The following is a 12,201-nucleotide window of genomic DNA, read 5'->3' as shown; positions in this document are numbered from 1 at the left end:
GCAGATTTATCATGGCTTCTATGATTTCTTGTTGTGAACTTGGTGGATTTTTTTCCCCTGGCTCTTTGTACTTTGTGGCTCCAGCTCTCAGGTATTCATAAGACTTAGATCAACTCAGTTTATTTAGTAGCGGCAACATTGTTAACTTCTTTGTAAAATTTTGATACAGTTTTTTAAATTTCCTGAGGGGTTATCAAATGGGGATTCCTTTCACCTGTTGTTATTTGACTCTGCTGTATTTTGAGTTAAGTAACATCTGTTAATAACTTAAAATACTTAAAATATAAAATGAAGCATTATTTTTAGTTATATATATACACACATATATATAAAAATGTGTATTAGATTTCCAAATATAATTTCTTGATGTACATGATGTAATAAATTAAATGGAAGCAGCTAGTAGGATATGTGGCAGACAGAATACTTACATAGAATAAACAGTAACTGATCTAATGTGGTAAGAGTCAGAGCAGAGTGTGGGTCACTAGTCTGGATTAAGGATGTTTCCAGTGGATTCTGGAGGAGATGGTAACTCTAGATAGGGAGGTGTTAGGTAGAGTAGAAAGAATTTCAGATGAGGAAAACTGGGGCTTGGTTCTGATTCTGCTATTTCTTAGCAATGTGAGCTTGACCAAACACTCTGTCAGTTACCTCATCTGTAAAATATGGCTCATAATGGTCTTTCATGCAGTAACCCAAAAGATCATTTTACATGTTATAAAGGTCAGTATAAAGGTAAAGTGGTATTTCTAATTTTCAAGTTACCTATTTAGGAGGGCTTGTTAGGCCTTATTAAGCAGTTTGGGTTAGGTAATGCGGATAATGCTTCTGTATATTTTCAGAGACTTTAAAATGAAATCATTATTTGGAAATAAGAAGTCTTTGTATATATACATGCATACATATATGTATACACAGACACACTTCATACATTTCTTTATTGTTTCTTCAGGTTTTCTGCAGCATGTGTATATATGTATATAGCTTTACTAACTGGAGACCAATTAATATCTTCATTTTGGAGAAAATTGTGCTGAATTCTACTTTTGCAGAAATTTAGTGCCAACTTTATTTAGTTTTTTTTTTTTTTCCTGATGTAATCCTGGTTTTAATGTCAGCATTTTGAATCACTTTAGAGTAAATGAGTAAAGATGGATCCTAAGGCCAAATAGAAAATAAAAATAACTTAGTCAAAAGATAACTCACACCTAAGGTCATAATAATTTGAGGGAAGGGGAGATCTAATAAAGGAGAGAAAAAGTAGCATATCTCTTCTTGCAGTCAGAAAAGCTATTCATTTCTAAGGAAAAAAAAAACTTTTTTTAAAAAAAGCTGTGAACTGATAGTTGAACTGGATTGAATCTGTTTTGTTTTCGTGGGTGATTGTGAGGTTTTATTTCTTCTTCATAAGTACTTTCGTGTACTTCATAATGGCTATTTTAGTTATAAATAGTGTGTTCCCTGGACCTCTGGAGGTCTAGGGCCATTTTTTTCTATTGGTTTTATAATCCCTTCAGGGCTTCCCAGGTGGCTCAGTGATAAAGAATCCTCCTGTCAATGCAGGAGATGTGGGTTTAATCCCTGGGTCAGAAAGATCCCCTGGAGAAAGAAATGGCAACCCACTCCAGTATTCTTGCCTGGGAAATCCCATAGACAGAGGAGCCTGAAGGGCTACAGTCCATGGGGTCATAAGAAAATCATGTGTGATTTAGTGACTAAACAACAACAGGTGTGAAGGTGTGGAAGTTGCTCAGTCGTGTCCAACACTTTGTGACCCCATGGACTATGTAGCCCGCCAGGCTCCTCTGTCCATGGAATTCTCCAGGCAGGAATACTGGAGTGGGTTACCATTCCCTTCTCCAGGGCATCTAACATATGCTTGGGTATTGTGGATGCTTACTGGATTTCAGTTTTGTAGCCAGACCACATAGAGAAGAAGAGTTGTTACCAGTAGATACTTACTGAATATAGAATTAAACTGCATAAATTCTGCTCTCTTCATATCAAATGCATACTTTTTATAAAGTTGACCTGTAGAATTTCAGTCATATAAGAGAGTGTGTTTACTAGTGAAGTTGAAAGTGTTATATATGAGAGCTATGACACTCATGTATAAATAGGGAAGGAGGGAACCTGAGCTTTGGAGTCAGATAGATCTGGGTTGAACTTGGGCTTTACCACTTTTAACTGAGTGCTCTTGGTCAGCTTTCAGTCCCTTTTTATTAAAAGAAATAAGACTGCTTACTGCAGCAGTTCAGTTCAGTTCAGTCGCTCAGTCGTGTCCGACTCTTTGCGACCCCATTAATCACAGCACGCCAGGCCTCCCTGTCCATCACTAGAGTTCACTCAGACTCATGTCCATCGAGTCAGTGATGCCATCCAGCCATCACATCCTCTGGCGTCCCCTTCTCCTCCTGCCCCCAAGCCCTCCCAGCATCAGAGTCTTTTCCAATGAGTCAACTCTTCACATGAGGTGTCCAAAGTACTGGAGTTTCAGTTTTAGCATCATTCTTTCCTAAGAAATCCCAGGACTGATCTTCTTCAGAATGGACTGGTTGGATCTCCTTGCAGTCCAAGGGACTCTCAAGAGTCTTCTCCAACACCACAGTTCAAAAGCATCAATTTTTCGGTGCTCAGCTTTCTTCGCAGTCCAACTCTCACATCCATACATGACCACAGGAAAAACCATAGCCTTGACCAGACAGACCTTTGTTGGCAAAGTAATGTCTCTGCTTTTCAATATGCTATTTAGGTGGGTCATACCCTTTCTTCCAAGGAGTAAGCATCTTTTAATTTCATGGCTGCAGTCACCATCTGCAGTGATTTTGGAGCCCCAAAAAATAAAGTCTGACACTGTTTCCACTGTTTCCCCATCTATTTACCATGAAGTGATGGGACTGGATGCCATGATCTTCGTTTTCTGGATGTTGAGCTTTAAGCCAACTTTTTCACTTTCATCAAGTGGCTTTATAGTTCCTCTTCACTTTTTCCTATAAGGGTGGTGTCATCTGCATATCTGAGGTTATTGATATTTCTCCCGGCAATCTTGATTCCAGCTTGTGCTTCTTCCAGCCCAGTGTTTCTCATAACGTACTCTGCATATAAGTTAAATAAGCAGGGTGACAATATATAGCCTTGACGTACTCCTTTTCCTCTTTGGAACCAGTCTATTGTTCCATGTCCAGTTCTAACTGTTGCTTCCTGACCTGCATACAGATTTCTCAAGAGGCAGGTCAGGTGGTCTGGTATTCCCATCTCTTTCAGAATTGTCCACAGTTTATTGTGGTCCACACAGTCAAAGGCTTTGACATAGTCAATAAAGCAGAAATAGATGTTTTTCTGGAAAAAGTTTTAATAAATAGTGAGGTGAAGTTTCAGTGTTAAACAGTACAGAGGTGGGCACATTATTGAACGTTGGTCTTTCTGAAATGTAGGTCTCTTATTAGTAAATGATCTCTTGCTTTTTTTGACTCTAGCAAATTAAAAAAAGACATCTAACAGTTACATAGACAAATGACATACTATTTTCAGTTTTAAAACTAACAGCTTATGTATTAAAAGGAAAGATTAATTATATTTTGTAGTACATTGTCAAAGAGAATAGCTTATTTGCTGCCTACCAACCATTCTAAAATGATCTAATACCCAAATCTGCTTCTACTTAAAGTGGCTCCAAAACATAAAACAGAGATGAGCAGGTCTCCTGTTGTTTTTCTGATAGGTAACAGCAGAAACCAGCTCACCTGCTGTGAGAATTTGATTTGTGCTGTCTTCTAATCGGCTAGAAAGGCATTTTATACTGTGTGATGCTTTTAACTTTCAGAAGCTCGTGAAGAGTCTTGAGTTAATATTAGAATTCTGTTTACTATTATTTAAGATGGTTTGGTCATCTAATAGGCTATTTTCCAACATAAAAGTAAAATTTAATAGTTTGCTCTGTTTTGATGGCTCTCAAATTTTTCATCATGTGCTGTCACTCATGTTAGACCTCGTACCTGATATTGCCCTGACTTGGCCATCTATTTGCTATAGACTCTAGAGGTCTTCCCTGGTGGCTCAGATGGTAAAAAATCCACCTGCAGTCCATGGGTCAGGAAAATCCTCTGGAAAAGGGAATGGCTACCCACTCAGTATTCTGGCCTGGAGAATTCCATGGACAGAGGAGCCTGGCAGTCTACAGTCCATGGGGTCGCAGAGAGTTGGACATGACTGAATGATTTTCACTTTCACTAGAGGGTAAACTCAAGGTCAGGCTGAAATGCTGTTTGGCAGAGGCCAAATGAAAATTTAAAGAAACTTACTTTAGGAGGAAAAGTCTAGACTGTTTATACATTGAAAAGAAGGAATTAGCAGAGAAGAAGTTTAAAGAGAAAGAGACGATGAAAGCAATTAACGTTCAAAATGCATTTCCAGAGGGTATGTAGTTTGCTTATATAATCTGGGTTCCTTTTTGTATTGTTTATTATATTAGACCCATATAAATGTTTAGGCAGTTTTTAAATTCTCATGAACAGATTTGTACTTTAGACAGATGTGTGCAGGATGCATCATGGAGTTAAGAAAATTTATTTAAGAATTCTCTCCCCCACAACAGATCACATAGGCTTGACTGTTACAGTGGGAATAAAGAGAGAGAGGCCAAAATCATAAATTGTATAGGAGATAGATTTCATATAGTTTGGGAACTAATTATGTGGTATGAAGGAAAGGATGTGATGTAAATAACTTGTAGCTTTCTGATTTGGTGACTAAAACAGATGTAGAGTTTTTAAGCCAAGAGGAAGAGAAAGATTCATAGAGAAAATGAACATTTTTGACACATTGGTTTTATTTTATCTGCTGCTGCTGCTAAGTCACTTCAGTCGTGGCCGACTCTCTGTGACCCCATAGACGGCAGCCCACCAGGTTCCCCCATCCCTGGGATTCTTCAAGCAAGAACACTGGAGTGGGTTGCCATTTCCTTCTCCAGTGCATAAAGTGAAAAGTGAAAGGGAAGTCAAATTGGAGATTTCTGGTTGCCAACTGAGTATTTGTATCTGGAATGCAGGCAAGAGACCCAACTTGGAGAATAGTTGAATATGCTGATTAAGTTCACTCAGGGAGAATAGTTTTAATAAGAGGAAAGCATTAAGAATTGAACCTTGAGGAATTTAAATATTGAAGGGGCAGATGAAGGAAAAAAAAAAAGTCTTAAAAGGAGGCTTAAACCAAATGGTTAGAGAGACAGGAGAGAAACCAAAAGAGAGTGGCATTAAGGAAACGAGGGAAGTAAGCATTTGAAGAAGGCAGATGTTAAGGTTAGGTGTCACAGAGAAATCCAGTACCATGTAGAACAGGTAAAATAATCAGTAGCAGTATACTTTATTATATTTTATGAGGTAGAGAAAGGCTGATTCACAATATTTCCCCTTTTTTACAAGTATAATTATTTGGAAGCTAAAACTATCTTCCAGATTTAAAGATATTGCCTCAGGGTTATCAAGTCAGGTGTTCCTTTATATCACAGAAATACAAAGCCCACATAGGTATAACAATATGAAATGATTGAGAGGTTTATGTCGATTTGTTTAGGTATGTTTCTGCTTCTTTAAAATTAATTGTATCTTGTCTTTTTTTTTTTAAGAGTTCTTGTCTCTTGGCAGTATCAATTGGCTGGGAAGGAGGTGTTTATGTACAAACCTGTGGCCACACATTACATATCGATTGCCATAAATCTTATATGGAATCATTACGGGTAAGTTGATTGAAACATGTTCAATAAAGATGTTTGTGTCTTTCAGGGTATTAAATATTTTTTACAGCTTATATATCCTAATTCATCTTGGGTGATTATTATTGCCATTAGAACTATTCAGCTTCACAGTTCCTTGACCTCTTCAACTTCAGGGATTTCATTTTTTTACTTCACATTGGCAACTGACTTCCATGACTGTAGTTTTAGATTTTGCTACTTTAGCTCTAAAGTAGTAAGCTTTAATATACTACCATACCATTATGGTAGAGCACTTGTCAAAGTCTCTGTCTTTACTCTCATTAGTGTGTTTTGCTTCTGACCTCAACATCTCTAGTCCTTTGTTGTTCAGTTGCTAAGCTGTGTCCAGCTCTTTGAGACCCCATGTACTGCATCCTACCTAGTCCTTCCCTGTCCTTCACTATCTCCTGGAGTTTGCTCAGATTCATGTCCACTGAGTTAGTGATACTATTTAACCACCTCATCCTCTGCTGCCCTCTTCTCCTTACACTTTCAGTCTTTCCCAGCATCACGGTCTTTTCCAATGAGGGGGGTCTCTTCACATCATGTGGCCAAAATACTGGCACTTCAGCTTCAGCATCAGTCCTTCCCATGAATATTCGGAGTTGATTTCCTTTAGGATTGACTTGGTTTGAACTCTTTGCAGTCCAAGGGACTCGCAAGAGTCTTCTCCAGTACCACAATTTGAAAGCATCTATTCTTTTCACCCCTTGCATTTGCCTAGTACACTAGCACTTTCCTCACCTCATTTTCTTGTACTATGTCCATTGTGCTGTTAATACTAGTCATTTAATACACCTCCTTTGACTTCATACCCAGGTAGCTGGCACTGTTAGAAAAATTGTAAAACTAAGCAGACTAGTACATATACACATCTGTGATTTCTTCAAATAGTGGCTCAGCTGGGGTCATGGACTGTGGATATTACTTATCAGTTAATTTACCTGTCTTTGATCAATTCCCTCTGCTAGTCTCCTTAGCAACTATTCCAAACCTTTGCCTCCTCTATCCCAGACTCTTTGTCTAAATCCTAAGATGCCTTTCCCCTCATCAGAGTCTGTTTCTTCCTAACTTGAGAATTTTTAAAATGATAGATCATGGTGTGTGGTAGGATAGGAAAGGCCATATAAACTGAGGGAAAAGGGAGGGACTAAAAGAGATAGGAGTTGACAGTCAAAATGTAAGGTGTTTGAATTTACTATTTTCTGATATGGACAGTTCTTTGTCCTTACAAGATAAGGGTGTGTCATGGTAACAGGTTCTAGGATAGAGTAGAGGTTGAAGCCATTGGAGCTGCTGACGTCAAGTAGCTGATGAGGTCGTGAAACTATGTAAGATTGGTTGTCTGCATGCACATTGAAATTGTATAAGAGGATGGCAAAAGTTGGAGTGATGAAGAACACGAATCTAGTTACTGAAGTCTTCGGATATTAAGGGCAATGAATGACAGTAAAAAGGAAGGAAAAGGGGTGATCTCTTTAAATGACCTGAGCCACACAGGGAATGCAAGAATAGTGATCTTGAGCCAGCACTGGAGGTGAGAAGGATACCGGTGTTTGAGGAATGTGAGAAAATGAGCAGTGCCTATTTGAGAGGGCTTCTGGGGGTGCTTTAGGAAGAAACCTAGTTTCACTCGAGACTAGGATGAAGACCTAGCAGTTTTAAAAATTATAGCTACAGAGAAGCTTGTCAAAGAATGTCCTTCAATTACTAGTACCGTTGTCTCAAACCTTTTAGTACACTCTTGTATATCTTTAAAACTCACCTCACAAGTCTCCTTCTCTGGGAAGCCTTGTTTGTTGGATTTATCACACTGTTGTTTCTGTTTGCTTTTAAATCATCAGTAGCTTAAATGAAAATGTCTCTTAACTCTTTTTGCAGTCACATGGTACAGCATTTGACACATGATAGCAGTTTAGTATGTGTTTCTAGAATTGAATTTAAGAAGACATAGTGTTAGATTTTTAAGGTCTTGAAGAAATGAATGTCACAAAGTAAAAAAGGTAGAATTCAGTTCTTTGACCAAAGTATTTGAGATCCAAGATACAGTGGAATGAATAATATGTTAAAGAGTTGGGAAACCTGACTTCATTTGGACATTGTCATTAACTATCTTTGTGAAAGTCTTTCAATCGTGTCCAACTTATTGTGACCTCATGGACTGTACAGTCACGGAATTCTCCAGGCCAGAATACTGGAGTGGGTAGCCTATCCCTTCTCCAGGTGTTCTTCCCAACCCAGGAATCAAACTGGGGTCTCCTGCATTGCAGGCGGATTCTTTTACCAGCTGAGCTACCAGGGAAGCCCAAATATCTTTGTAACAGTGGGCAAATAAATTCATTTTTTTCTTTTTTGTATCCTTTTTTCTCATTATTTTTGTCTTGTTAGTAATAATGTTTATACTGTAGCATTCATGCATTTATTTTAGTACATTAAAAACATTTTGAGATTAAATCGTTAGGTTAGTGGCAAAACAAGAGAGACTACTGGAAAAAAGAGTAAGATAGTGGTTAGAACTACACAATAGCAACAGCCTAAAAGAGCAGAATAGATGAAGGTGGTGTCAGGCAGAAGAAGGAAACAGATGTAGCAACCTGGATTCCTTCCTTAAACTCTGGTTGGCTAGCATATGTTGTAATCTCATGAACAAGAGTTTCCTCCTAGGCATATTTGCATTATGTATCTTTGTTTCAACCAATTTTTCTTACCCCTCCTATCAGAAACATCTGAAGGGATGCTGAATTAATTCCCCTCCTTATCACTTTTCTGAGTATTTTAACTAAATCTTTTCCCTACCTGTTAAACCTAAATAAACCTAATGCATCAAGTCCAGTCAGTTTTATTCAACTGTTAGAAATGTTAGAAGGTGTATCACATTTTTTTTTTAGACTTTCAGTCAGTTCAGTCGCTCAGTTGTATCCGACTCTTTGCAACGCCATGGACTGCAGCATGCCTGGCTTCCCTGTCCATCACCAACTCCTGAAGCCTGCTCAAGCTCATGTCTATCAAGTTGGTGATGCCATCCAACCATTTCATCCTCTGTTGTCCCCTTCTCCTCCCACCTTCAATCTTTCCCAGCATCAGGATCTTTTTCAAATGAGTCAGTTCTTTGCATCAGGTGGCCCCAGTACTGGAGCTTCAGCATCAGTCCTTCCAATGAATATTCAGGACTGTTTTCCTTTAGGATTGACTGGTTTGATCTTCTTGCAGTTCAAGGGACTCTGAAGAGTCTTCTTCAACACCACAGTTCAAAAGAATCAGTTCTTCGGCACTCAGTCTTATGGTTCAACTCTCACATCCATACATGACTACTGGGAAAACCATAGGTTTGACTAGATGGACCTTTGTTGGCAAAGTAATGTCTCTGCTTTTTAATATGGTGTCTAGGTTGATCATAGCTTTTCTTCCAAGGAGCAGGCATCTTTTAATTTCATGGCTGTGGTTACCATCTGCAGTGATTTTGGAGCCCCCAAAATAAAAAGTCTGTCACTGTTTCCATTGTTTCCCATCTATTTGCCATGAAGTGATAGGACCAGATGCCATGATCTTAGTTTTCTGAATGTTAAGCTTTAAGCCAACTTTTTCACTCTCCTCTTTCACTTTCATCAAGGGGCTCTTTAGTTCTTCTTCACTTTCTGCCATAAGGGTGGTGTCATCTGCATATCCAAGGTTATTGAGATTTCTCCCGGCAATCTTGATTCCAGCTTGTGCTTCATCCAGCCTGGCATTTTTAGCCTTATATACTCTCAAAAGCTTGTCTATTCTGCCTCCAGTGACATGAGCACTGGGATAATCTTTGCAATAGTCACTTATAGATGATGAAAACAGAGCATGGTGTAAGTAGAAGGTGATTCACTTTAATGTGACCTGCTTTTGAGTTACTCTTTATCTTAAATTCACATTTCACATTGATTGCATCATTATTTGAACGTTTCCTCCTGAGAGAAAAGTAGGATACTTAAGCAGTTCGTTGGTGATGGCAAGTGTTGCTTGATTGCTATGATTGTAAGAAGTGATTTGATAAGCTCAAGAGTTAAGTGACTTTGTTTTTGTGACATGCAGTAGAGATCTTTTTTGTATGGTTTATTTATTTACTCTAAAATATAGAGATGTTAATCTTGTTTTCTGTAAAAGTATGCATCATATAACTGTATGTTTGTTTCATCTTTTAGAATGACCAGGTTCTTCAGGGCTTCTCAGTGGACAAAGGAGAATTCACATGTCCTCTCTGCAGGCAGTTTGCTAACAGTGTTCTTCCTTGTTATCCTGGAAGCAATGTTGAAAACAACCTTTGGCAGCGTCCTAGTAACAAAAGCATACAAGATCTCATAAAGGAAGTGGAGGAGCTGCAAGGACGTCCGGGAGCTTTCCCAGTAAGCATCAGTGTAAGGCAGAAATATCCTGCTTAACTTAGCTCTGCTTTTCAGCTTTAATTTTTGTTCCATTTCTAAGTTACTCTGGACCTGTACACATTTAATAGAAATTGCTTTTAGAGGTTTTTCTTTTCCATTGGTGGTTATTAAAAACAAAAATGAGAGTAATAGAACAAATGATTGCTAAAGGCTATACTTTTCCTTAATATCAGTTGTTATAATTTTAGTATATGCCTTCCAGATCATGAAATTCTATAAGCTTAGATATGGTTATGTTGAAATATTTAAAAATGAAGTTAAACCTTATATATATCTTGCAATGTAAAGCACAAGCTAATCTTTTAAAAATATTCCCATTAGGTATATTAGAATTAAGGTGATACACACACACACACACTTTGTGTGTAAGTATAGATTTACACACATATTTCTGTGTATTAGAGAGGTCAGATATTGTGTATATGATCGAAGCATCTAGCGTAAGTCAGTCTATTTTACTGTGAAATTTGATATGAGTGAACTCATCTTTTATCTCTTCCAGTAGGATTTATTTTTTTGATTTAAATTCCCGAATATTTTACTTTTATCACAGATTTATGTTGTGATACCTGAGAGAAGTGAGAGCTGTGCAAAGTAAATAGTGAAACCTATGAATATGTGATTTTTTAAACAAATCCGTATTTCAAAGCTACTCGTTTTTCTCAATTGAAGACTAAGATTTGTGTCTGTGTGGTTTTTTCTTTAGCAAATCCAAATTTTTATGTATTTAAAATATGCTTGAAGTAAGAGGCACATTAGTATTAGTCCTGAAAAAAATGTGTTTAAATGAAAGATTTTTTATAAGCATGGGAACTGTTCTATGGTTCAGTTCAGTTCAGTTGCTCAGTTGTGTCCGACTCTACGACCCCATAGACTGCAGCACACCAGGCCTCCTGTCCTTCACCAACTCCTGGAGTTCACTCAAACTTATGTCCATTGAGTTGGTGATGCCATCCAACCATCTCATCCTCGGTCGTCCCCTTCTCTTCTCACCTTCAATCTTTCCCAGCATCAAGGTCTTTTCAAATGAGTCAGCTCTTCCCATCAGGTGGCCAAGGATTGGCATTTCAGCATCAGTCCTTCCAATGAATATTCAGGACTGATTTCTTTTAGGATGTGCTGGTTGAATCTCCTAGCAGTCCAAGGGACTCTCAAGAGTCTTCTCCAACACCACAGTTCAAAAGCATCAATTCTTCAGCACTCAGCTTTCTTTATAGTCCAACCTCCCACATCCATACATGACTACTGGAAAAACCATAGGTTTGAGTAGATGGACCTTTGTTGGCAAAGTAATATCTGTGCTTTTTAATAAGCTGTCTAGTTTGGTCATAACTTTTCTCTCAAGGAGTAAGCATCTTTTAATTTCATGGCTGCGTTCACCATCTGCAGTGATTTTGGAGCCCCCCAAAATAAAGTCAGTCACTGTTTCCCAATCTGTTTGCCATGGAGTGATGGGACCAGATGCCATGATCTTAGTTTTCTGAACATTGAGCTTTAAGCCAGCTTTTTCACTCTCCTCTTTCACTTTCATCAAGAGGCTCTTTAGTTCTTTGCTTTCTGTTCTGTGGTTGAATAATAGTATAAAATTAGGATGCCTCTAAGATAAGAGAAAATATTTCTTGATCTGTTTTATTTTGGTATACTAAATATATTTTTAGCTGATAGCTAATATATATATCTGTTTTGATTTTAAACCTTAATTTCATAGTATGCTTAAATGATAAACACTGTAGTGTTAGACTATTATTAGAGAAAATGAATATACATAAACTTTTAATATATGTTTGTGTTTTTTTTACAGTCAGAAACCAACTTAAGTAAAGAAATGGAATCTGTAATGAAAGATATAAAAAATACCACTCAGAAGAAATATAGAGATTATAGCAAGACTCCAGGCTCACCAGATAATGATTTTCTTTTTATGTATTCTGTTGCTAGGTAGGTATATATAGTATATAGTTTTATATTTACTTGAGTAATAGTAGTTGATTTTATTGTTTTGTCATTCATATTTATATGAAGAAAGGTTGCATA

At 37.7% G+C, this 12,201-nt stretch overlaps 1 protein-coding gene across 1 annotated transcript in view; it reads left to right on the top strand.

The window, feature by feature from the left end:
* UBR3 (ubiquitin protein ligase E3 component n-recognin 3) overlaps positions 1–12,201 on the top strand; it is a 199,405-nt gene that overhangs the window by 140,034 nt on the left and 47,170 nt on the right. Inside the window, exons 28-30 of the mRNA XM_052658353.1 lie at positions 5,627–5,737; positions 9,928–10,140; positions 11,969–12,105. Coding sequence (XP_052514313.1) covers positions 5,627–5,737; positions 9,928–10,140; positions 11,969–12,105 — 461 coding nt within the window. The remainder of the gene's footprint in view (positions 1–5,626; positions 5,738–9,927; positions 10,141–11,968; positions 12,106–12,201) is intronic.

Source organism: Budorcas taxicolor, chromosome 2, assembly GCF_023091745.1.
Source record: "Budorcas taxicolor isolate Tak-1 chromosome 2, Takin1.1, whole genome shotgun sequence".
Lineage (NCBI taxonomy): Eukaryota > Metazoa > Chordata > Mammalia > Artiodactyla > Bovidae > Budorcas > Budorcas taxicolor.
Note: the sequence above shows the minus strand (reverse complement) of the source record. Positions and strands in the feature narration are given on the sequence as shown.